Source organism: Tiliqua scincoides, chromosome 6 (assembly GCF_035046505.1).
Source record: "Tiliqua scincoides isolate rTilSci1 chromosome 6, rTilSci1.hap2, whole genome shotgun sequence".
Lineage (NCBI taxonomy): Eukaryota > Metazoa > Chordata > Lepidosauria > Squamata > Scincidae > Tiliqua > Tiliqua scincoides.
The window spans coordinates 2509999-2536889 of record NC_089826.1 but is presented as its reverse complement, the minus strand read 5'-3'; the positions used below and the strand labels follow the sequence as shown (position 1 = coordinate 2536889).

Here is a 26891-nt window from a genome sequence, read left to right as displayed (position 1 = left end):
CTGTCGTACGGTCAGTGGAAGTGGGGGTGGGAACCCTTGCCCAATTTCAGCACGGTCTCCGGTTACCAGGAGGTAAGAGGGCAATTATGGGTCAGGAAGGTTAAGTGGGGGGACCTGAGTGATATTTTGCCAACAGGTGATATTTAGGACACATTTTCATGGAGGCTTGCCTGTACCAAACCTGTGTCTGGACTGTACCACTTCAGAGTCAGTGAGTGCTCAAAGACTGAGTGGCCCCCATACAAAAATTATGCACCTGATATTCAAAACTAATATCAGAAAGAAGTTTGACTTACAAGCCCACAGTGGTATAGCCCAGACACAGATTTATCATTTCAGTGACAACTACAGCATGTCATGACCCTGCTGTATACAGATCTCTTGCACATTCTGCGGCTGCTGAATCGTGCAAGTAGAATTACAGAAAAAGGAGCACAGACTCATTTTCAGTGCTTCAAATAACCTGCACTGGCCTGGGGCCATGGCTCACAGCTGCACACATGCCGTGCTGTCTGCTGAAAGGCTTCAGATATACTGGACCGAAAGATCAGTTCAGTATATCTTCAGTTAGGGCAGTGGGGAGACATGGTCAATAGCTGTTTTGGATTCCACCTCCAGTCACTGCCTTCATCTGCTCTTGTACACAAGGTTAAGACAGGAACGTAACTGGCATTTTCAATTCGCAATAACCATTATCTATCCTGAATCCCTTATCTATTACGGGACACAAGTCAAAATAAAGGTAAGAGATTAACATATACATTTCCTTCCGAGTTTTGGAAGATGAATGGGGCAATACATATACATATGCACACACAGCTAAAACACAGGGACATATGTTTCACATCTAAGACAACCATGAAGCTGACAGCAAAAGCCAGACAAGCAACTTGAAAGCAGAGCCTGGATTTTACCTGCAGTGTCAATTTCACAAAAGGTGGGGGTGGCTTATTCTCAATGTCTCTTGCTGGAGCCGTCAGACGCACCTGGAGGCCCCCATGATCCTCTTGAGAATTCTTCTCTCGAAGGGGCTCTCGCCATGGCTTGGCACTGGTCACTGGTTCAAACCATGAGGGATTGGAATCGGGAATGAAGTTGGATCCATCTCCTTGCTTGGAATTTGATTTTAAATCCTCTGCAGGAACAAACCAGGACATTCCTAGAGGGGAAAAAATCCCCCAAAAAACCGCTTTTGAAAGACAGTCGCCCATGTTTTCTGTTCCTTGAATTTCCTTACAAAAACCCCAGCACCCAATGCCTGCAGATCACCCCTATTGTTCAGAGATGTCCACTGAATGAGAAAGAGTTGATGCCAATCATGTTGTACACATTTATTACTCTATTCAGGGGTCTCCAAACATTTTGGCCAGAGGGCCACATCAAATATCTGGCAGTGCTGAAGTCCAGAAAAATTTTTTAATATAAAATTTATATAAATAAATTAGAGAGGGAACTTAGATGAGTGAATAAATGAATGAATGGACTCCAGATGCACACCAGAGCACAGCTGTAGTCATGTTTGGCCAAGTGGGCCAGAGGCTTTCAGGGGACAAGAGGCCGAATTGAGGCTGGCCGCATCTGGCCCCTGGGCTGGAGTTTGGAGACCCATGCTCTATATAATAAACTCTGTTTCAACAATTTAGGAGTTCAAGTGATTTAGTAAAGATGAATATGATAATATGAATGTTAGACTGGTGCTCAGAAAATAAACCAAGCTATTTGCAACTTTCAGGAGAAATAGCTTGGCTTATTTTTCAATCCAACACTCAGTCTGTAGACGTCATTGGAAACATTTCCTAGGGATCCCCAGGGCTTTTCTTCCTGGAGCTTGCAATAAGTGTGCAAGAAAAGAAGAGATAGATGGATCTTCCTTGTCCCCAAATAGCATGGCTGCTGCTCTGGATGGAACAGGCCTACCAATAACAACTGTTCAGGGAAATCCAGCAGAGGTACGATTGTGTTACACAAGTTTCTCCTGCAGGTAGCGATCTGTACTCTATTGGGGGTGGGAGCAAGGAAGATTGGTTTCTTATGACACATGCATTCTACCCCCTTTGCACTCCTTCCTTCCTGTCATATAGGCCATATAGGAACACAGCATTTGATAGGTTGCACCCTGTGCCATGCAAGTCCCTCCCCCATTCACAGAAGGTACAGAGACCTTGCAGCCACTGAAGCTTGCTCTTCCTAGGTCTTTCTGCAAGAAAGCTGCCTGGCAGTCTCTTCTGCGTGCCCTTGCTTCCTGAAACAAATCCGTCGGGCTCTGTTCCGTTCAAGAGGGCTCCCTGCAGTCTTACTTGGCTGGAAGTTGGAGTGGGGAAAGTCAAGCCAACATCACGAGTGTTCTTCTTAGTTGCACTGTTTACTATCTCAAGGTCTCCTAGAGTACAAGAGACAAAAAAAAATTCAGTACTTTGTCGTACCAACAAAGTGAGCGGGTAGCTGTATTCTTGCAGCAGACAGCCGAAGATCTAGACAACTGCAAAATAAATACAAATAAGCTTTACATAGAGGACAAATAAAGACAAGTTTAAAATTTCTTTTGTCTATACCAGTGTTCTTCAACCTTGAGATCATGACCCCAGTGGGGTCATGGAGCTTCAGGTCATGGCAACTAACAGGAACAAAGAAGGTTGAAGATCACGAGAAACCCCAAGTAAAAGGGGAGGCACCTGGTGTACCCTTTCAGGTACCAGGAGAATATGTCTCAACTCTGCTCGAGTTCTTAAAAATTCCGCTAAAATAGCTTTCACTAGTGCCAGGCTCCACTGCTCTCTCTAATAAGAATATTTGGTTACAGTAAACAGTGTCAGGAGGGTGTAACGGGGTTGGAGAGTGGACGGATAGGGTCCTGGGAGGGGGAAAGGGATCAATAGTGAGTCCCCAGTCTCCTACTTTATTTATTGGGGTCACGCACAAAAAGGTTGAAGACCTCTGGTCTATACCATCTTTTTAAAACTGGAGCAAGTTATTAAGGGCGGGATGGTGGAAACAATCTGCATCCAAATGTGAAGCTGCTGGATTTATTTCCTGTTCTGAAAAAGCCAGCAGCTAATCCAAATTAGCAAGAAGCCTGCACAGAATACAGTATTACTAAAATCCAGGATCAGGAGTACTGGTCTGCCAATATAATTTGCCGTTTGGACACAGTAGCCTTGATAGCAGTTCATTAAATCCAGAAATTACAAAGAAAAAGCCACCCTGAAATTTTGCATGAGGCAAATACTGCACTGGAAAGGCTGGGAATGAGTTTGCCAAGAGGGAGGCGCGCACATGCACAAAACAGATGAACTGAATGTTGTACATATTCTGATTGACATGCAAAACAAATCTGCACATTTCTGTGATTAGCAATTAACATCATTTGAAACTGATTTACACAAACTAATGAAAGGATAGCAAAGCCACAGCTGGTGAACATACGGCATCAAACTGCTGTGGCACTTTTATTCCAGAATAAATGGTTAGCGCCACATGTGAAATTCGCTCAAAATAATCAAAATAGGTTTAGATTACAGTGTTATTCAAACTGTGAGGTGTGGCTCCTTAGGAAGGCACCAGGAACTCAAAGGGGAGGCACGGGATGTCATCTCGCAGCGATACAGTCACACCCCTGGGCAGAATACGAGCCCATCTTCTGTGCTTTTTTTTAAAGCAGGAGTTGCTCAGCTGCTCCCTCCAAGAGTGACTGGGAGAGTGGCTGCTGCTGCCCCGCCCTCTTCTCTTCTCTGTCCTAATCCTCTTCTCCCTTCACTCCAAGGCTGCCGCCTTCTGTGTTCGCTGCATGTTGTTTCCAAAGCTCTTCGACTCCAACCCCCATCTGGCAAGTACCGAGTATGCTCAGTTTGCAGTCCTTGCCCTTGCTGACCGTCAGAAAGAAACCCTCCTTGATCCTTGCCTGGTTGGTTCCTACTTCCCAGCCTGGGATCGCTTCTCATCAAAGAGATATCTCTCTTTTCAACCCCTTCCCTCTTCCACTCCCCCCTTTCGATCTCCAAACCTTCCCGCTTTCCTCCCCCTCCCCAAATAAAACGCTTCCTATTTTACCAGTCATCAGGACTCTTAAAGTTGCTTCCATGCTGTTGGCAAAAGGGGGGGGGGGAGAGAGAGAAACAAGCACACACTTTACTTGGCCAGGAGCAGAAAAAGGGTACTCTTTTTAAAGTGATTTATTAATCTTGTTGTTTGACTGAAGAGGAAAGGCTGTATTTTTAAAGTGATGAATCTTGCTATTTGAAGGGAATACTTATCAGCCATTGATTAAGTGATTGCCAGCCCAATCTTATCCACACTTTCCAGGGAGTAAACCCCATTGACTTTAATGGGACTTACTTCTGAGTAGACATGCAAACGTTTGAGCTGTGCATCTCCTAGTATAGGAGACAAATCAGCTTCCTAACCAAACACTTATCAGCTCTGATATATTTTCATGGTCTATTTTTGTTTTCCCCACCAGGTGCTGGAAAAATTTAATTTCATTAAATTAATAAAGGTTTCAGTCCTATCCAAGGAAAATGGGAGAAATGACTAGTTGGATTGGGGTCCACAGGGATGTGTGTGTGTGTGATGTTGGTCAGACTGGTTGTTCACAAAGTTCATTTGATAAAACAATTCTATAGGTATGCTTACAAAGTTAAAAAAAATGAGTCTTCCTGGACCAGAAAAAATCTACCTACTCCAGCATCTCCAGCACTGTCTCCAACAGTGATCAGCAGCTGATCATTTATAAAGCAAGTATATTGCTGTGTATTAATAATATATTTTTAAGTTCTGCATTTAATTAATAATATGACTAATATAATTAATATTAATATAGTTAATATTTCTCACCACTTCCTGTTTAATGATGTCATTTCCAGCCCTCAGGAACATGATGGGGAGTCATGGCCAACAGCCACGGGGGTCAAGGGAGCCACTGGCCGGAAAAGTCTGAGTACCACTGGGTTTAGAAGTTCAATTTAGAAAGAAAGAGAAGGAAAGAAACCTTCCTTCTCATTTCTGAGCCTCTAAAATCTGACACCAGCAGGCTGACACACTTGTTTAGATAACCACAAACACCAGAAATCTTTTTGTATGGAAACAGGAATGTTGTGTTTCCTTGCCACGTATAAAACATGGACAGCAATGGAACAAGCTGCCTAAGGAGGGCGCAGGATCTCCTTCATTGGCAATTACAAAGAAAAAGCTGCCCAGGTTGTCAGGCTCTCCTTCTTACCATGTATTTATTCAGCAATCCCACCCACTGCAAAACAATGTCTTTTGAAGCAATGATTGGAGGAATGAAGGAAGCAGTTTGTACCTTCCTAGGCAAACGGGTAATTGGGAATCACTCCAGTTCAGACAGGAGATGAGGCCGCCCTGTCACCGTATGCTGGCCTGTTTTTGTACAGACCCAGAACAGACATCCCAAAGCAGACAAAGAGGAAAATTCATCCTCCCCAATATAAAGCAAAGCTCTAGAGAGAACTAACATTTATTTGAAGTAGTGCTACATTTTTGTCTGTCCTTGCAAGTGGGAAATAAATCCCATGAAGGTCAAGTCAGTTCCCCAACCTCAAGATTTATTAGGAAACCAGAGTGAAGAAAGCCCACAGCATGGACAAAGGAATTGCCTGCTGATACCAAAGCAGCCTGTACAAGAAAAAGGGCCTTCCTTCCCTTTTTGCTTCAACACACTGTTCTTTTGCAAAATGAACTGAGCAGCAAAAATGTACCGACAGAGAATACTTTACTAACATAGCAAACTGGCTAAGCACATGTTAGACTCTGAAGACATTTTCAGTAAAGAGACAGGAAGCCCAGGTACAAGAGGATTCTGGATCTGACCTGCTTGGACAGCCTTATTTAACATTCGTTTGTTTCGCTTGTTACTGAGAGCAGGGCTTGGTCCTCGGGAACTGGTGACAGTAGAAATGGAATCCGATGAAAAGACAGAATCTGTCACCTAAAGAGGGAAAGACAGACACAGACAGAGAGACAGGAAACTCAGGTGATAGCAAGTTTATTTGTTGCTGTTTGGAAAGCAATTGACTTACACACACATTGTACCAGCTTGGCTCTGAAAAGCCTGGAAGACCAAGCCTACCTCCATGGGCTTCTGCTTTTGTCCAGGAATAACACAAGCATCAGCCAGGTAACAATTTTCCTTCCTTCCCCAAAGTAGCTTTAGCTATTTTTCAAATGAAGGCTTAGTTACCCACCTTTCTTTCCCACCACAAATTGGCATCAACACTGGCATCTGCCAAGGCACCCCTGCCATCAGCCGGTCACATACCTGAACTGCTTTTGGGTAGTCTGCTGCCATGGCTTTCCTGCTTCCCTTGGCCCATGTCTCCGAACGAGTCTTCTGCAGGGTTATTGTGCTGTACAGCTGGGACAGTTTTGGAGAAACCTGCACTCTGTTGTGCCCAAAAGCCCTGATCAGTCTGGCTGTGTCAATGGTGGAAACAGAGACACTTTCCTCTGTCTGAGTGGCAGTTTCGGTCTCGGCTTGGGTCGCCATATCCGATTCAGAGGTGTTGATGTCAGTTAACACACTGGAGTCTTGGGCAGTCCTCAGTTCTGAAGAGGTGTCGCTTGGCATCTCCGAGTTCTGTTCTTCCAAGTTTCTACTGCTGCTCCCAGCAGCTGGGGCAGCTCCGCTTTTATGCTGTCTTGATTTCAACAGTTGCTCATTGCTGGTGCTCTCTGGACTCTCTTCAGCCCCTCTTGCGCTGCGATGAGATGCCAGGGTACCTTTGTGTGTTGCTTTTCCCTGGGTTCTGACCTTCTTGGGCTCTTTTCTCCTTCTCTCCTCTTGGACAGTGCTCTTCCTCTCCCTGGCAGACATCAGCGATTGCCTAACAGGATTCTGAAGGAGTCGAGCTAATCGATCAAGTCGCTCCACTAGGGACAGCTCCTGTCTGCTGCTACCACCTGGATGCTGCTGCTGGTGCTGCCTTTGACGCTCTAAATATTTACTCCAGAGTTCATCCAAACTGGCTGTGAAAGGAACACTCTGCTTCACCGGCAGAGGTGCCACTTGCTTCAGTTTGGGACTAGTCATTTGGCTGCTTGGAAGTGGAAGATCCTTGACCACCTTATGGCCTGTTTGCCTTGCTTCACGCTGGGCTAGTTCTTTCCTTACAGAGTCTCTCTCAAAAGCCTCGCTCAATCTTGAGTCTTCAACCAAACTGTAATCAGGTTCAGCAGTCAGTGGGGAAAACTTCTCCTCACCTCTCTGCCAACGCAAAGAAAAGGGAGTCCTGCTTTTCTCAGGCATTTCCTTGTACTGGAAGAAGTCTCTTGAAGCAGGTTCAGAGTGCCCACTCTCAGGATAGGGCCCCAAGGCCTCATTCCCTGCAAGGAAGTCAATTTCGTGTTGCAAAGGCACTGGTTGATGCAGGTAGAACTGGGCTGACCTGAAGACTGAATGGGTAGTTTTGACAGATTCCAAGGGGTTCCTGTTTTTGGCATGAACTAAGATGGGGTGGGGAGAAAAAAAAAAACACAGAAAAACCACTTTGAAATATATTACTGTATTCAGGGTGGGGGAAGGAAGAATAAAGGCTTAATCCTATTGGCAGCTAAAGCTGCCAGAACAAGCATACCGGTATGCTAGGCACTTTCTGGCTGTTGCAAAACATGACACACTAGAGCCCACTGACTAGTTGTCACTGCTGTAAGCAGCTAGGACTGGATGCCTGCCAGGCCAGGTAAGATCACATATGGGATGGAAAGGAGGTGGGTGATGGGCAGAACAGAGTGAGGAGTGGGAGGTACGGGGGGGGGGAAGAGGATAAATCAGGACCAGTAAGGGGGCGAGTTTGGCAGCAGTGGAATCCACTGAATCCAAGTCTCTATCCTAGGCTCGATCCGCATGCATGGGTCCACACGGACTTGCACTAGCAATATTGCTGGCGCGGGTCTGAACAGACCTACTAAGCTAGCAAGGGCTTGCCTCAGGGCAAGAGAACATTTGTTCCCTTGGCCTGAGGAGACCTCTGCAGGCCAAAACTCTCCTGCAGGACGCAGAAGACGCCACACTGGTGCTGCTGCATCATGCACAGGAATTTTCAGTGGTCTGGACTGCAACTTACACGACATGATCATTTCCATTCTCACAGTACTCCAGTTTCATCAGCTCTAGGTACAGCACAGTCTGGTTACATAATATCTGCACACTATTTATAAATATATATTTATATACCAACAATCTGTTGCATTTATTGTACTGTCCAAATGTTACCATTTACAAAATATTATGTGATCAAAAACCAGCTAACTATCTCTACACCTTCAGAAATATGCATGTGCATCCATTCTGCTGCTAACAAAGGGGAAGGAGCTGTACCATTATTTTTGGAGGGAAGATGAGGCTGCCTTCAACTACACCAGTGTGAAGACAGAAGCATCTTCTGGATGAAAGAAGGCATATACAATTGGGGCTTTTTGTTAAAAAAAAAAAAAGTTAAGGAGTGGAGTATGACAGAGGTTTATAAAGTTAGGAGTGCCATAGAGAATACTGCTTGGGGTCATCCAATGAAATAGATTAGCTTTGTCAGAGTGGGCCCACCCAAGAATGAGAAAAAATTCTCTCTCCACGCATTACGGAGAGAGGATGCGGAAGGTCTGGTCTAGAGGGCAGAGCCTCTGTTAGCCCGAAGATAACATCAGAAGCGTCTTGGCTGCCCTCCATGTGAGAGATGGAGCTGCTTGCCAGCCTGCGTGGGAGAACTGGAGGCCAGAAGTGAGAACAAATCAGGAAGATCCATCTGAAATGTGGTTGGTTCTTGAAAGAGAGAACCTCCATGATTGTAAAAATCCTCTTGAGGGATTTAGAAACACCTGCCTGTGTAAACCGCCTTGAATAAAGTCAGAGGAGTAATCCGATGACCAGAAAGGCGGTATATAAATACCTAGTTATGATTATTATTACCAAAAGGAAAGGCAGTTTAGCTTCCCAAGTTCTCTTCTCTGCCTTGGCCAGGCAGGCTGGAAGGGGTGAGAACAGAGTAAGGAAGAAGCTAGTTCAGAGATTCTTAGGAACGCAATTAAGATGGACTGGTATTCTGATTTATGGTGTATTTTTTCTTTTAAAAGGCATTCTGGGTGATGGCCAAGAAAGACCTTGCTGCCACCCACACTCCCTTCTTAGAAAGGTCGCTACACACTCAGAGAGCCATTGATCTAGAAGAATTCCAACAGATGGTCTAACAGGGCCGCAAACTGATCTCGCCCTTCTAAAATTGTTACCTCTACATACCACAGATTTAAGATTTCTAAATGCACTATGGCAGCAAACTACACGTCTGGGAGTAAACCCCACAGAATACAATAGGACTCAATTCTGATACGCCTAGGATTTTGCAGTAAAAGAATTAGATACTAGAGGAATCTCTAGATTCCTAGAGGAATTCACTAGAACAGCCCTCGCCCCTTCCCTGCCCTCGCCTCTTAAAGGGATGGGTGACCCTATACATGAACTGGTGGGTCATGACCCACCAGTTTGACACCCACTGCACTATAAGAATCTCACACACGCACATGTGCGTGTAGTGTGCACAAGCATGCATTCGCAGAGGGTTAAAAAGGCTGCAGTTCAAAGCTGTTGCGCTGCTTGTGTAGTTATGACCTCCATCACTTAGCTACTATAATTAGGTCACACTGCTGTGGCCAGCATATTCAGAAAAGGCAATCACAACAAAATTAATTTTCTCTCTAATAGGATGAATGTCTGTTTGAGCAGAGAAAGCAGGCACTCTAACTCTGCCTTCAGAAAGTTCATACACGGACTCACTCAAGGGACATATTCCACCTAGTGGACTGTTAAATTATTCTCAAATCAGTTAGTTCTCAGACTCAGTTTCATACTGCCCAAGACTATTGGCAAGCAAGTGGACAGCTGAATTTTCTGATTTTGCCAGAATAGAACAACTGACATGCTAGAGACAAGCCTGGCTCCCGAGAGGCCTTTCACTGACAACCCAGTGGTAAGAGTACATATGTTTAAGAAGCAAGGCCTATAGTCAGAGAGTTGGCAGCCCTATTCTAACTTGGGGGGGGGGGTAATCAAGGGAACTCTGGTTCTCTTCTTACCATGTATTCCTCAGTGTGAACCTCCAAGAAATCTATTAACCAACCAGCTATCAGAGCCCATCATTCAATTACTTTTCGATTCTCAGTTTACGTACTTCCCATGTCACAAAAATGAAACAACAAACGTTGACTACATCAATCATGGTAATATAGTACATGAGGATGGGCACAGAAAGAAGTCTGTCTATGAAATGACTCAGGACTGTGAATCACCACAAATTTGTGTAGTTTTTTGTTTTTAAATGATAAACTTCTCTCTATGTCGTAAGCACATTTTACAACAGAGAACCTACATGTTCTCGACTAACCTCAGTTAAGCCTTAACATCTCTGGTGTTGAAAGACTGAATCTTTTCAGACATTATCTTCTTCATCTAGCTGGTGAATATCAACCTACAGGTCCTTTCATGTCATACTTGAAACCATGTTATTTGCTCTCCCCGCCTAAAACTTCGCACCTCCCTGGAACCAGCCAAGATAAAAATTACGCTGGTACAACATATGTTAACAGGGAACTGCTATGCTAATGACACTCAGTCATCAGACATACAGAGGAATAATTACCTTTGCCACTTTCCTGAGTTGCTGTTTTTCCATCTGTCCAGGCAATCTTGGGTGCAGCCCTTTTACTATAGATACCCTCTCTGTGTTTGATAGCTACAGCAGCTGGAGGATTCTCACTCCTTGAGCCAAGCACCTGTGCTGGAAACTCTGGAGGTACGGCATCATTGGAACCTATTTTAACAGAAAGCAACAGAAAAGATTATGGCAGAGATGCGCGACAGGGTGGAAGTACAGGAATGCAAACCATAGCATAGGGGATAGATTCCTAAAAAGCAGAGCGCTATGTGAAGCAGCACTATAAGAGACATTGTTAAGGGTAAGGTAGGGAAACTGGTAGGATTGGTCCACACTATCCAGAATACACTGCTCCCATTGGCTGCGGCAGCTATCACTCACACCCAGAATGACGTGTACTGTAATGAAACAGCACTAAAGGAGGCAGGGTTTGGGGAGGTATTAACGTACAGTAGGGGGTGCCCAAACCCCGGCCCGCAGGCCACGTGTGGCATGCGGTGGGTCCCCATCTGGACCCCATGGGGTCCTCCCATCTTCAATGGGCACCTGGCCCTCACCACAGCCCATGCTGGCCTGACGAGCGAGCTCTGGTTTTCCCTTGCTGCTGCTGTCAGCGGCAACGAAGGAAAAGACCAGCCAACTGCGCACGCAGGGCCTTTTATAGTGGGAAGGTAACGCGAGACTTGCAGGTCTCGCATCAGTTCAAGCCTTGCAAGTGTCGCGTTACTTTCCCCTATCAAAGCCCTGCGTGCACACTGGGCCCGTCATTCCCTGCCTGGCCGGCTGAGGGTGGGCGGGCGGGCGGGTGGGCAGGCAGGCGGCTGGAGGACGGACAGCCAGCTGGACGGGCAGGTGGCAGCACAAGCTGGGTGGGCAGGCAGCTGGGTGGAGAAGGCAGCTGAGCAAGTGATTGAGCAGGCGGGCACCTGCAGCACAAGCCACCTGAGTCAGCGGGCGGGGGGAGGGCAGCTGAATGGGCAGGCAGCCGAGCAAGTGAGCGGGTGGGGGGAGGGCGGCTGGATGGGCAGGCAGCCGAGCGAGCGAGTAGGCGGGTGAGTGGGTGGCCAGCCGGCCAGCTGCAGCACAAGCTGCGGGAGGGAGGGTGGCCAGGCAGCTAAGCGGGTGGTTGGGTGGCCAGGCTGCAGCACAAGCCACGCGAGGGAGGGAGAGAGGGTAGGTAGGCAGCCGAGCGGATGAGTGGCCAGGGAGCAGCACGTGCCACCCAAGCGAGGGAAGGAGGGAGGACGAGGAGGCAGGCAAGCTGGCGGGTGTGTGTCAAAGTGTTTAACAACTGGCTGAGGGATGCCCCCCTACCTGAGTGTGAAAGTGCTTAAGAACTGGTCTGAATTAATTCATTCATATAAGTTCCGCCTCTAATATATTCATTTATGTAAATTATGCAAATTTGAAATGCAAATTTCTTTTTTTGCCCCCGACACAGTGTCAGAGAGACGATGTGGCCCTCCTGCCAAAATGTTTGAGCACCCCTGGTGTACAGCATTACAAATTAGAAACATAGGTGCAAATCTCAGACACTGAGCAAGTTATTCAAAAGTGGCCCTAGTGAGGCAATGTCTCAAGTTAAGGACCCGTGAAACACATGGTCAATGAATGGGTGGGTGCTAAACATTTTCATGTCTTTCAATTCATATAAACACCACAATTTTTTTACCTCCAAGTAGGGTTGGGTTGAAATGCAGACAGAGCAAGAGGGTTTTTTGCAGTTTTAATACTGGTTAATCTACGCTACAAGGTGCTTAAACAAAAAAAAGAACAACAGTACATAAAGCTGCCTCTAGTCGACACGTTTTTGTCAGGGAGTGTGGAAGTATACAGGGTGAATCCCCCTGGCATTTCTAGTTAAAAGGAGCACAGTGGGAAAAGAACCAAAATGTGGAAAAGCTGCTTTCAGAGTAGATGCTGCTGGGCTAAATGGACTAAAGTACTGTAGTACATGGTACTGTACAAAACACAATACTGTATAGTACAACTCACTGGCCAAATTGAGAGAAAGAATAAATCATAGTACTGTATAGTATACTGTAGGAAGCCTCAGGCTCATATCATCCCTATTTTGTCCCCTTTCCTTCACATGTAGGGGAAACAGAACGAAAGTTTCCCTCTAGTGGTTTTGAGCAAACTGCTGTATCCGTATCCAGCTGTATCAGGAAACTCTGGTTTGTTCAAACTTGGAGGAAGAAGCTTTCACTCTCCTCTAGCTGTATACAAGGAAGAATGGAAGAAGAGGAGAAAAGTGTGTGAGACGAGGGCTCACACGTGTTCATCCTCACTGCCCTAAACCATAGTTACCATTACATCAGAAGTTGTTCTTATGGTTACTACACAGGAAGTTTCGTCTGTCTGTATAAGGCAGAAGCTACATCAGATTAAGGGGTAAGTGGACAATCAACGTTCAGCTCTTGAAGGAACTTATTTTCAGTTCAACGTTAGAACTCAGTTATGAAAATGGTAAATAGAAATGAAAGCAAGTGTGCCTCTGAGTATATGCAGAGTCCAAGCTTACTGAGTTCTTGTACAAAGTCAACCATCTGCCTTTTTCTTTAGCTCTGCTTCTATTCGCTTCCCAAAATCCTTTCTAAAGGGAAAGGTTTCTGAAGGAAGAGAACAGACTGGAATGAAGCAGCAGAAATAAGCAGACAGAGAGAAATAATAAAAATCTGAGTCTTAATAATACTGGGGAAAAATGATCAAGCTGCCTTTCCAGCTACAACATTCTCAGCCTTGTCACTCACACTGAAAGCAAAAACAGAAATGCAGCAAATGAGAGAGGCTAATTTCTGTTCTATAAATGGTGTAAACTGAGATACCCTGAGCTCAGCTCAATTCAACACATTTAAGCACAGCACCACAAACTGCTGACGTTCTTGTTTTTACGCAAACTCAGCCCCTCAGTTTTCGCAAATGCTGTGCATGTAATCCTGGGGTCCCAAGCAGTTTAGATAGCGTTTGATTCAAGGTCAGAGCAATGTGAAATACCTGAGTGGGTGCTCTCCACGGTGGTCTCTGACCTGATGCGCGATAATCTGAGTGTTTCTTTTGGACAGGGGACATAGTACATCTCTGAGCTCCCGGGTGGCTTATATGGCAACAAGAGAGGCTTACCTGCAAGCATGAAGAGCAGACTTTGAAAGAATGCATTAGTACTTTCATTTCCCTGACTGCCTTTCTCCATGCAACCTGACTGACTTTCTTGAACCCAAGAAACCAGGGATCAAATCACAGCTCTGCTGTGGAATTATAGCTTCCTGCAAGTCATCCTCTTTCAGTTCTCCACACATACAGGAATTAGAATGGCAGAATTGCTGGGATGCTGAATGCAACAAGGACTTTGTACATACTAAGATAAATAAAACACAGATCAGAAGTGGTTATTAAAGGGTCAGGATGCTTAGTCTGACACTCAACCAAAAGCTATATGAAACAGCTTCTTACATTAAGGGCGCAATCCTAACCCCTTATGTCAGTACTTTCCAGCACATGGGACATGTGCTGCATCCTGCAGTTGGCTGTCACTCAAGGAGGCCTCCTCAAAGTAAGGGAATGACTGTTCCCTTACCTCAGAGCTGCATTGCCCTTTTGTCAGTGCTGGAAAGCACTGACATAAGGGGTTAGGATTGCGCCCTAAGTAACAGAATGGTCAAGCTTAGTCCGTCCCCCATCCCCCCACATACATTTGTTGACAAGCATTGAACAGATTTCAACACTGACTGCATCATTCCAAGGGGGGAAAAATGTTTTTAAAATAACCGATCACAAATTATGCAGGCAGACATCATAAATGAAAAAAACCAAAAGCCCTGCCCACCACTGTGAGTTTGCAAATCTAACGATATATCTTATGTGTTCTCACCAGCCTCTCTGTTCAAAATGGAGACCTGATTCAGAGCAGGAGCCGAGGTGCTCGGAACACTGTGACTCTTCTGCTGTGGAGGTCTTGGAGTGCTAACCCCATCTGTGCCAACAAATATCTCTGCAGAATAGGTTGTCTTTTCAGGACTTTCTGTGGTTATTTGAGTAATGGCATCTGAAGAAAGCCTTTCAGTTTGGGAAGAAGCTGTGATCTTGTAGTTATCTTCTAGGTGTTGCTCACCTGAACCCAAAACTCTAGCACACCCTTGATCATGGACTGGACAGTTTTGTCTGCCTTCTGCCAATACCCAACTCCGGTGTGGGGCAAGCTTTGCTACAACAGGAACATTAGAATGCCTGATGCGAGAGTCTGGCGATGCTGCTGTTCTCAGAAAGTATGCAGAATCCTGGGACTTTGGGGAAAGTTCTGTGGGTTTTAACTTAGAGGTTGCTTCTAATGAAAGACCAGGGGCACTTAGAGCTGTTTGATGTGGACCAGTCTTAAGTGCATCAACTTGCCTCATTTCAGTACCAGAGTTCGTCTGACTTTGAAGATCCAAATCAATACGTCTGGGGGACAGAGTAATGTGGACACCAGACAAGGCTTTCCTAGTTGGCGAAGAAGGCGATACTGGCATAATAAGTGCAACCTGATCAGAAGAGGAAGTTGGTAACAGCCCAATGTTTCTAGTATTGGCATCTCCTGCCCTCCATGAAAATAGATCAAAAGTAAATTTGTCCCCTCTTGTCAAAACACTCTCCTCGCTTTCTGTAATAAATGGTTTAGGCATATGGACAAAGCCATCCAGGTCCTCTGTCAACTGATCCTGGGGACAACCGTCTGTCTTTTGTTCAGGTGGATTTAGGGAAGGGGGCAGACCAGTCATTGTTTCTTCTGGGTTAAATTCTTTTTCATCACCACCACCTGTGGGCCTGTCATGTTTTTTCAGTCTGGTAGCAACTGGAGAGGTTGCCCAGTCTTCTTCACAATTACCCACGACAGAGCGGACCCTTTGTTCAGCAGATCTGGTTTGGAAGTCCTCTGCCGATACAATGAATTTTTCTTGATGAGATTCATCTCCGTTAATAGCTATGGCCACATGCCGATGGTGGTCTCTGCTTGAAGAAACACCAGCATCCTTCTCTAGTGCATGAGTAACTGCTGGGCTTGCCGTAGTAGCGAGTTTAGGAGTTTCAAGCTGCTGCTTGCTAGGCTTCACCTGTTCAGCATTAACAGACTGGGCTTCCAGAGGTGATAGACCACCAGGAACAGCTTCAGTAAGGCCAGCACAGGACACAGGTGAAATAGAAGATGGGGATCGTTTACGGGATGCAAAAGTGATGGAAGTAATTTGCGTGGTAGTTTCTGTAGACGAGCTGTCTGCAGTCAAAGGTGCCACAGATGAGATACTTGTTTCCTCTATGTTGATTGCCTCTGTCAGCCCCATCAGACGTACATTTGTGTCATTACACGAGGGAGCATAACTATTTTGAGTTGAGTCAGAGGGATTATCTGAGTGTGCCTGAAGCTGGTTGCAGACAAGACTGGAAATGCTGTTTAAGGATTTGGTCTCTGGGTCACCTGGAAGGGCAGTGTCAGTTCCACCTGGAAGGGCAGTGTCAGCCTGCACCACATCTACCTCTGGACTATGTGTCTGATGCAGCTCATTGGTACTTAGAAGTTTTGAGGGCCATGGGTTCAGCTTCTGAATAGGACTGTGACTGGAAATTCTTTTGCAGCCATTTCCCCACAGCTGATCCTATCAAGAACCCAACAGAAACAGAAATGTCATAACATAAACAAGTGGTAACCACTCTCCAGTAACAGAAAGGTCTCACAGCTCAAGAGTGGAGTACAGGCTTCACCTCATGCAGAAGGTTCAGCCCAGACATCTCCAGCTAAAAGGATTTCAGGTAGGAGGACTGGAAAAAGATCTCTCTGCCTGAGAACAAGGAGAGCCACTGTCAATCACAGGGGGCAATAAGGAGCTAGGAGACTGGCTGGACTCAGTAGGAGTGGAGTTTGATACCCAGTTGAAGACAAGGTCTAATGTGAATTTTGTTGAGACACCAGCACTCCCCACAACTCCTGGCACTTGTTACAATTCAGACTTGGTGCCATTCTCTCTTGTGCCTTACATCTTTCCAGTAGAATGGCAATCACAAAGAAGCTGATCTGCCTCAAGCAAAGGTACCAAAAGGTAGGCTGAAGATTTGACAACAGAACAAAAGTATTGGAAGGTTTTTATTAAAACAGTTTTAAAAAGGCACCACTGAGTTCTACATGTTCTTAAGAGAAAGAGAGCATTGTATGTCTGCATTTTACTGCCAAGGCAACTAAACTGCCTTAATCTCTCCCTACCATTGAAGTCTCCCCCTTTGCAAATGTTCTCCCCCTTCCTCATTAAATAGCGAACCTTTAAATTGTATCATATCAGTTCTTGCTAAGCTGTGTGGCCAAGCAGCTTGAAGCCTAGCTCTGTGCAGCTCAGAGCTCAGCAACCCGGAAGTTTGGTGATAACATATGATGTCATTGCTGAGCGACCAGAGTTGGCATTGTGACACAGCTGCAATGTCATGCAACAACAGAAGGGGTCTGAACAGAAGTATGGACCCCTTAGTGGAACTCTGGCTGACAGCTCTTATTAGTGCAGAATTTTACAGAATGCACAAAATTCTGGCTACCAGAAAGCCTTTCTAGAACTGCATTTGAAAGAATTCTCCTCCATCTTTATGTCAGAACCAACCACTGAAAATCCCAGATGGGATGTTGGATCTCCTGACCCAAATCCTGATTTTCTGCACTGCCACATGGGAGGCATGGTTGGCGCTTGCAAGGAACCTAGCCCTCTTTGTATGTCACAAGACAGAGGATCTGGGTGCCCTCTGCTCTATAAGAACTGGCTCTCTCATGGCCCTCTGAAGCTTTATATCCTTCTGCCAAAAACAACCAAGTGCTGTCACCTTAAAGTCGAGCAACTGGAATGTGCCCAATAGTAACCCCATGTCAGAATGAACTTCTCATCCAATGTCCAATAGCAGCAAGAAATAACTGGGGTGCTTATTTCCATTATGTGCCAATTTCATTCCTCAAGCAGGATCAATTGTATATTTTTTGCCCCCTTGAATCAGAGATAACAAGAGTTCTTTTCTTTTAATTGCAGACCCTCGTTATTGAAAGCTTTGATTCCCCTCCCCCAAGAGGTAACACTACTTCCTCAAGAGTGATAGAATAAGAGAGAGATTGTAGTGGAGAGGTAAGTAAGTGTGTGCATGTGGGTGGGCAAGCAGGGCTGGCCCTAGACAGGCAGAAGCACCTGTAGTGGTTTGCTTCAGAGAGGCAGATCAATTCTAATACAGCCCTGAAGGAGATTTCCAGTAGCACCAGCCAGCTTAATTTGCTGACTGAAATGCAACCTAAACAATTCATGGACAAAAATACCATGGCAAAATCAGAATCCACAGGTCTTTTATGCTAATAAGAAGTGGAAAATGCAACCGTTCATAGCAAAATGGAAGCAAACCCCCTCCTTCAGTGACACAAGGAGGGAGGACCACTTGCTAGAAAGGCTTTCATTTTGTGGAGGCTAAAACCAAGCTTCATATAAGCTCAAGAGAGAAAACACAGAAGCCGCCAAGAGATAGGTAAGACGGCAGTGAACGTGACAAGCTATTCTCTGTTTACCTGATCAAGGGACTTATCTAACACAAACAAAGAACAGCCTGCTTCACAATGCAAGGCTAGAACAAAATACAGCTTCGCAGAGCAAGATCACACAGCAAACAAGACACCGCTCCCTCAGATGCATGCAGAAAACCCAGACCAGCAACATTGGCTCCCTGCGGTGGAAAATGTTTGCTAGGAAGGAGGGAAAAGCACAGAGCACCCAGGCGCAGGACTCAAAGGTCCAAAACATGCAGGAAAGTCACACTCCCATCACCTCACCCCATCACCTGCAGCCACACGTTAGCCCCAAAGGCAGAGTCATCTTATGCTGGAAACAGACAAGGCAAAACAGCACAAAATCAACAGGCAGCCACTCTCTGATGTCATTCTAGAGCCTCACACTGCAGAGGCATTCTCCATACCAAGAAGCAGCTCAAGACACAAGGTCTCGCTTCCACTTCTCACATTACTGGAGATGCGCAAAGGAGAGCAAATTGCTGGGTGGTGAGTTTTGCTTGGTAACTTCTGAAGAGTCAGACACAGATCTCTGGTGCATGTTCATAAGATGTCCCAGAAGCTAGTCAATAGAAGCATACTAGAGACACACTCTAAAGGGCAGGGAATCCACTGGGCTTGCCTCACACATTTTGGGATCAGGTAGTGCGAATTACTCCCCTCCCCGGCTCCTGGGGACATAGGGCAGCTTCCTGGGGCTTATTTTTTTTTTTTGTTAAATCAACTGACACTCTGACTACAAAGGATTACTGGCACCAGGCACTGTATAATAACTTACCAGGGATCATTGTTTCTTGCCCCCTCAGACAGTGCCTCAAAATGGAAGCCAAGCTGGGGTGGCAAAAGGATTGGTGATGGCTCACAAAGTAACTGCTGCGTGATGGGTAAACTCTTCTCCAAGCACTATGTGGGTACGTATGAGTACGTTTTACTTTGGCTCCATGGAAGGCTTATGCAACAAAGGAAGAAATTGGTTCCGATCCTTCCCTCCCTACTACCATTTTGCTTTTGTAGCTTTTGGCTTTACCCAAAAGCTACTAAATTCCAATTGGTGGTCCTCAACTTTCAAGGAAAAACAGGAGAGAGTGCACACATGCACAATCTCTCCAGTTCGAAGGCTTCCCACCCCTGCTACGGAGCAGCATTTTCAACCCCTTAGTTGCAAGTGCCACTGTTTTCAGGTATGGCTGCTGTGTTCCCAACTGGATGGCATACCACACAGGCATTCCTGCCGCAATGGGATAAACTCCTCCAGCTATGGCTGCCTTCAAGTCATCTCTGCACTCTCCTTCCCCAACCTGTGCCTCTTTAGAAGGGGTATGCCTGGGCTGCCACACAGTTTCATCTACCTGCCACCCCAGCCATCCTCATCTCCACTGCTGCAGCAAAGCTGAATCATCTACAAGGTTAAGTACCAGCTGCTATACTGTGAAATGCCACCAGTGATACTTGGATCACTGGCTGAAAAGCACTATTCCAGGGTCAAAAAGGCAGGAGGGAGATTTAGCCCTCATGTCATCAGTTTCTCCAAGTGCATCACTTTCTTCCAAATATGAAAAAAACCCTACCATACACTCCAATGGGACAAAGTAAAGCCAAGCACTTCAGAGCAGTGTTATGGTGAAAGCAAAGCCCGATCTCTACCCCAGGCCAAATAAAAAGTTTGTAAACCAGTAAAAAGAGCTCATTAAAATGCAGCAGCCAAAAGCCTTCTGAGAATTTCTACATGCAGTAGACACCCTCACTTCATCACATAGGCAAACATGGCAAGGCCCTGACTCTCACAACACTCCAACTAGCAGGACTCATGTGGGAAAAGGTGGTCCCCAAAGAATATAGTTCCCCATGAGCAAGAAAGGATTTTATTTATTTATTTGAATTTATATCCCGCCTTTCCACTTCAGAAAGGAGCATTCAAGGCAGCTAAGGATTGATTTGCATAGGACTATTCTTTGTGAGTCCGTGGTTTTAAGACACTGTTCCCCCACAGCAAGGGGACACTAGTTTAGTTTCACTCTAAACTAGTGTCCCCTAAAAATCAGTCCAGTGGTTTTCCCATGTTACTTCTTACCTTAGAGATTTCAGCCCTCCGGGCACTCAGAAAGTGCTCTTTCTTGATCGCCTCTAACATTAGCCGGTCTTCTTCATTTAGATCAGGCACAGAGTCTGGAGAATGAGCAGCCAGCTTCATTTTCACCCAGGCTGTAAGGAAGATCACACAAGACCAGGGTGGAATCTTCTGTTCACATAGCCATTTCATTTTGATGGACTGGCAGGTAATATCCTGGCTTATTGGGAAAGCTAATTGGGGCACTGGTAAAGCAATGGTAACTGAAGGGGGGAAGCAACCTAAGTGCAGTAATACATAACCAATGTCTGATGGTAATTTATTTCATGCTACCCAGGAATTACTTTGGCACAGCTGTTCCCAAAGCCTTTTCCCAACCCTGAGAGAACTGCAGGAAAGGCAGATTCTTCCAGGTAAGGTTTTTTCAAAGTGCACATTCACCAAAGGTAGGGCCATCAGTCCCAACAGGACATACAGAATCTCCAGGCACAGAGGCAGGAGACCACAGCAGGGAAAGGCTATTCCCCTCTTGCTCTGCTTGTTGGCTTCCCAGACGCAGCTAGCTGTGTAAACAGGATGCTGGACTGGATGTACCTTGAGCCTCTTCCAGCAAGGTTCCTCTTACATACAGGATATGCCTCCCTGTGGGTAACCGCTGAAGGCCTCATTTCAGGTGAGATGGGTTCTGCTCTTAAACCCCAGCAACACTGACCCCGAGCTCAGCCCTTACCCCGTACTTTCTTCTCTTCCTCCTCAGCGCTCTGTAGTATTTGAGCTGCATGCAGAACAGGGCGCTCATCTTCCAGAAGCGTTTTCACACGGGCGGCTAGAGAGTCTAAGCTGCTGCTGTTGTCACTCTCCTGGACAGCAGCATCCCCTCTGCTGCAAGAAACACCAGGTTCAACCAAAGTAGGGTTTTTCCCAGATCCATTGTGCTCCTCCTCCTTTACCCACGGTATTGCATGCATCGCAGGACATCCGTGTTGTAGAAGATTTTTCACTTGGATACCAAGCGAGTCCACACTGCTGCTATTTTCACTTTCATGATTGCTACCTGTCCCTTTACAAACAGCTTCCTTAGTTTTCTCCAAGACTTGCTGAAAGTCTCCTAGAATATCGGAGGTGCTGTCCAAGGGCTCTGAAACACAGTCAGTCTGTAATTCTTGGAGATCACAAGGGGTGCACAGACTGGTGTCACCAGCACTACTCACAAAAACCGGTAGGCCTGCATTTACTGTGACACTATTACAACCTTCTGGCTCTGATCGCCTTACGGGTTTCACAACCCCACATTTGTCATCTGCTATTTGGTACGTTGATCTAGATGGTTCAAGTATAATTGGTTCATTGCTGCTCAAATCAGCAGGAAGCAAACTTTTCCACTTTAAGCTACCAGTGAGACAAAGGATTTGGGGGAACACATTGTCTTTGTGAACATTTTGCCTGGTCACGGTCTCATCCCAAGACCACATTCTCTGAAGCCCCGGCCTGCTCTCCACAACAGAATCTTCAGTGATATCTGCCTTCTTCATCTGCATTAGTGAACTGCTCATGTCTCGGGAGGAAGAACCAGACAAGGCAGGATTACTGTCTCTACTTGGGATTCTCATTTCTGACTCTGCCAGAAGTTTGTCAATTTCCTTCAGCGTTTTGGACCCTATGGAGGAATCATCTCTCTCTCCTTCAGGAATTATGCTTGCAGAACAGATTTCCTCACTTACATTCATTTCATCCTTTTTTGGAGACAAATAGCTGGAAGCTGGTTTCTCTTGATTTACACAAAGCTCCTTTGTATCACAAGTGTCCACAGGCATCTGAATACATTCTGTGGATCTCTCATTACCAGAATGAGAGATGGACAGAACCACTGGGATTATTTGTTCTGCTGACTCTGGAGCTGCTGGAGACTCAGAGGTGATCTCAGGAGGGCAGGATTTGAGAGCACATGGCTCCAAGTGCTGGCAGATAACGCCCCACTGACTGAGCATGTTCCTGGAAGACTTTGGTGAAAGCTCTGTGGGCAGCAAAATATCAGCACCAGTATTTGACCCTCCTGCAGCAGGCACACTATGGGCAGAAGAGTTAAAGCTTGACTGCATGACATCGATCGCAGAACAAGAGTCCCCTGAAAGGAAAAGAAGAAAGGTAAGACTTTCAAGTACCCCTTATATTTGAAAATACCTGTATCATCATCTCTTAAAATGAAAGCACATAATAACAATGACTCTGAAAAACAATTATTACCAGCTGCTCCAGATAAAGATGAAGAATGAACATCACCAACATTTTATAGGGAAGCACACAGAGCTGTCTGTTGACTAGGCAGGGGTGGCTCTGGAGGTCATCGCCAAGCTCCAGAGCAATGAGAGGGAAGCTGCAAGGAGTTCGAATTCTGGTTGTGCAACTCAGAGAGAAGGCTGGTGGAGACGACAGGGACTACTACAAAAAAACTGCCTCTGGATCACCATACTGCTAGTGCAGCAAAGCTCCTGCACTATTCCTTGGAGAATAAATGAAAATACCAAAAGGAACCAAACCACTGGGGCAGTTTTTTTCAGGAAACTTTGATAATGCTACCAAACCTAGGAAACCAACAAATAAGAGGCTGCTGTTTGCCTGTAGAACCCAAGAAGCGATGGAGATTTGATGGCAAATAAAGTAGATGCTTAACATATCTGGAAGAAATATGTACACTGAAGTCTTCCCAATACCATACGTGTCCTCCACAGCCCAAGAAACCTACAGAGCACAAGAAGCTTGCTGTTTCAACTATACTGACTACTGGGAAACAAGGTACTCCTCAGAAAGCACATAACTTCCCTGTGGAAAGGTTTGCTTGTGGGCTGCCCAGCAGCACCTGGGTGATCACCCAGTGCTAGGAAGCCCACAAGCAAAATGTGAATGCAACAGCCTTCCCCTGCTGTTTGCCCCCCAAACAAGTAATAGTCAGAGGTATATAATCTCTGAACCCAAAGGTTCTATTTAGCCATTATGGTGAATAAGTGATGCTACAACCACCTATAACCATCAATGGAGCAGATGCATTTCCAGCAATACCTTCCGAAGACTGCAAACGTTGCATTAACGCGTCAGTAGATGGCTTCAGCGTTCGAAGTTCAGTTGGAGATAATTCTATTTCTCTGATTGGCCCTCGGGCCATAAACGGAGTCAGTATAGAGGAAGGTGACTGATCAATGCCAAGATTGCGGAGGTAAACCTGATGTAACACAAGAGGACAATTAACACCTGGAAAATCGCTGCTCTAAGTCCAACTGCCCCTCATACAAGAGACCCACTGCAGTCACCGCCCGCCCCCCATGCTATCAGGCTGCTTTCTGGCTCAAACAGAAGGGTGGCAGTGACTGCCTCCAGAGCTGGCTCCTTCATTCAACTAAGGGGATTTCTGTGTAGAAGGAGGTTCACTTATGTTTATAACATGGTAAACCAGAAACTGAGACTGCAATCCTATATACACTGTTCTGGGAGTAAGCCCCATTGAACACAATATAACTGACTTCTGAATTATATTCTAATGCATAGCATTAAGCTATGAGGGTGACTTCGAATGTACATTTAACTGAAAACTACACAGCCCAGGAAGATGGCATCCACACTAGGACCATTCGGTTGCACATTAGACCTGCTCCACCAAGTGGTATGCAAGTAAATCCTGGGTTCACACTTCCCAGCAAGGCCAGCCCAGACCTCCTGGGGCCTGAGGCGGTGTGTCAAATGCTTCCCTCCCTTATCTGGCGATATGCCAGCCTCGGCTCTTCCCACTCACTGAATGGGAGAAAAGAAGAGGAAGATGGAGAAGAGGTGTGGAGGAGAGGGAAGTTAGAATGTCAAAAACCTGCCTTATGTTCTAGCCCAGGGGTCTCCAAACCCCGGCCCGGGGCCAGATGCGGCCCGCAGCAAGCCTCTTTCCGGCCCACGGCCAACCTCTTGTCCACCGAAAGCCTCTCCCCCACTCAACTGAACAGGACCAGAACTGTGCTCTGATTGTGTCTGGAGGGTGTTCTGAGGGCAAGAGATGGACCCTAGATGAGTGAATAAATGAATGAATGGGCTCATTCATTCATTTATTCACTCATCTAGGGTCCATCTCTAATTTATTTATTTAAATTTTATATTTAAATTTTTTTTCTGGCCCTCCACACCATGCCAGATATTTGATGTAGCCCTCTGGCCAAAAAGTTTGGAGACCCCTGTCCTAGCTTACCACTATCCTCTTATTTTCTGTCTCTCTCTTCCTTTCCCCCATTCAGACAATGGAGGTTAGCACCCTCTGCCAATCTGCTGCCTGATGTAACTGCCTAAATCAGCCTCGTGGATGGCCCAGCCCTGCTTCCTGAGTTGGAAGCACAGAGAAAGGGTGAGAAAGAATAGTAAAATGAGGGGGGATCCTTTGGCCCTGTCCCAGTCCTCACAAACTGGATCCACACTTGCTTGTATCAAGTCTAAAGGTCAACTTGTTAAAGCTGAACACATTTGGCAAAAAAGAGAGAGAAAGAGAGAGAGAGAGCGCTGCCTACACTGAGTAAAGCAATTGCAAGGACAAATCTTTAAAAAGCTGCCATCTTGAAAGGAAAAAATGCAATTTGGTCTTTAAAAAAAACAGATGTTCAAAAGGTGGGTGGACTGGCTAGATGTACGCTCATTCAGTGTCACTAGCTTGCAGCCTTTGCGCTGCGGCTACCTTGAAAAGGAAAGAATATTTATAGGATTCAAAATGTGCTTTGCCAGGAGATTTTTGCACTGACTGCTGCTGAAGGCACATGGGTGTGAAGAACTTCTTTCCTCACAAACCCAGATTTTAATGGAGTCGATCATGGAGTTGAAATGCCTTAATGTGGAGCATCAGAGAATGCCTGCCTGGAAGGTCACAAGTAGCTCTTCGACGTACAAGTCACAAAACATTAAGTTCCTCATCGCTCAGCCACTGCCTCTCCTGTCTCCTCTCGCTTGCAGTCCCAGCCAATTCTCCATTTCTGGCATGCCAACAGTGGTGGCTTTTGCATCTCCTAAGAGCCAGTTCTAAAATGCATTTTTAACACTGAACCATCTTCACCGAGTCCTGTACCACATCCGCTTATGCACAGAGATATTTGCCTGAAATTGCCTCCCCCCAAAACTGTAATTTACCATGCTAAAGAGAAAGGTCAGGTTTCTGAAACACTTAGAGGTATGATGGAGAGACAGTGAGGTTCAGAAATGAATTGAGGAGGAAATCTTTACACTGACCACTATGGAAAAAAACTTGAAGAAATTATTTTCTTTCAAAAGGATCATTAACATTACAGAAATGTTCACTTCTAAGCTGTTTATGTCTGGAAGCAGTTTTTTTTTAATTCGTACATGATACTGAGACATCAACATATCACAGTTTACCCAAATAACTTAACCTTTTTTAATCAGTCAAATCCTAACAGCTTATTTTAAAATTGCATATTATTTCTATTTAGACACACACACAGTGCAAGGCTATGTAGGTTTACTCAGAGGAAGGTCCCACTGAGTTCAATAGGACACCCTCGCACAAAAGTGTGTTCAGGATTGCAGCCTAAGGCACCTTAGGGTGCAGCAGTGATCAAGAGGAGAGGACATGCAAGGTGTGTGTATTCAAACTCTGAGTCGCCCATCCGTCTTGAAGCAGTCCAGCAACAGACATTCACATCTCTGACATAGGAAACTTTGCTGTTTATTTTATGTCCAACATATTCATTATGTGATAGAAAGAATCGTTAAGTAGTGAGGAAACCAACCAACAATCATGCCAATAGTATAGCCAAATCATGAAAAAGATTAGGACAGAAATAACTTACTGGTATTCTCTCTTCAATGTTCATCTCTCTATCCTCATCTGGAGTTTTTGCACCATCTTCCAAACTGCTGTGTAACTTGCCAGAAACAGCTGACGATCTTCTTGAACATTGTTCTGAAGGAGGCCTCAGGTCAGCACAGCTACCTGCCCCAGAACTAATTACTTGGTTCAAACTATCTGGTGAAACATCACTGAAATGGTCCATACCAATCTGGTGAGAGCCACTGGTGCTTTCTTGGCCACCACCCAGAGAACTGGCTTCTTCTCTGAGGAGTTCAGCAACCCTTTCGCTGGTAATAAAGGGATCTGGATTTGAATCCCTTTCTCTACCAACACTTTCCATAGTTTCCTCATCACTGGAAACAGTGGAGACTAGGACAGCTGTATAACATTGGATAATTGGGTCCTCTACATCAGCATCAGTTCTCTTAACTGCAGGAGTTCCTAACCCACTATCGGAGGCTTCTGCTGGTTGAAGACCATTCTTCTGAATTGCTTCCTGACTAGAATCAGTCCTTGAAATCTCTCTATCAATTACAATCACAGAATTTTCAGATTGAGACCTGGTAAGCGGCAAAGCACATGGTGACTTTTTATCGTAAGAGCGTAGACTGAACACAGTGTTTGGTCCATGGAAGGACGTAGTCAGCCCTTCCTTGAGATTAACTTGGCACTGCTGCTTCAACAAAATGCGGTTTAAGGAATCCGCAATCGCACTGTAGGCCTTCTGCCGAGGAGAAATACCACTGGAAACTCCTAAAGCCAGAGCATCAGACATTCTCTCAGCAGACT

At 45.6% G+C, this 26891-nt stretch overlaps 1 protein-coding gene and 1 long non-coding RNA gene across 2 annotated transcripts in view; both read right to left on the bottom strand.

Moving 5' to 3' along the window:
• Nucleotides 1-21511, bottom strand: part of ALMS1 (ALMS1 centrosome and basal body associated protein) — a 29088-nt gene extending 7577 nt beyond the window's left edge. The window contains exons 1-9 of the mRNA XM_066632225.1: nt 21006-21511; nt 20279-20409; nt 14527-16285; nt 13653-13778; nt 10641-10811; nt 6275-7458; nt 5827-5944; nt 2162-2380; nt 915-1135 (exon numbers count right to left, since the gene is read on the bottom strand). Of these exons, the coding sequence (XP_066488322.1) occupies nt 915-1135; nt 2162-2380; nt 5827-5944; nt 6275-7458; nt 10641-10811; nt 13653-13778; nt 14527-16285; nt 20279-20409; nt 21006-21243 (4167 nt within the window). The 5' untranslated portion in view covers nt 21244-21511. The remainder of the gene's footprint in view (nt 1-914; nt 1136-2161; nt 2381-5826; nt 5945-6274; nt 7459-10640; nt 10812-13652; nt 13779-14526; nt 16286-20278; nt 20410-21005) is intronic.
• A 182-nt stretch (nt 21512-21693) lies between these two features.
• On the bottom strand, nt 21694-26660 carry LOC136655918 (uncharacterized). The gene is made up of 3 exons (XR_010794680.1): nt 26101-26660; nt 23333-23492; nt 21694-22400 (listed from the first exon to the last, which is right to left on the bottom strand). It is a non-coding gene; the product is annotated as an uncharacterized lncRNA (long non-coding RNA).
• Between the last annotated feature and the right edge of the window lie 231 nt (nt 26661-26891).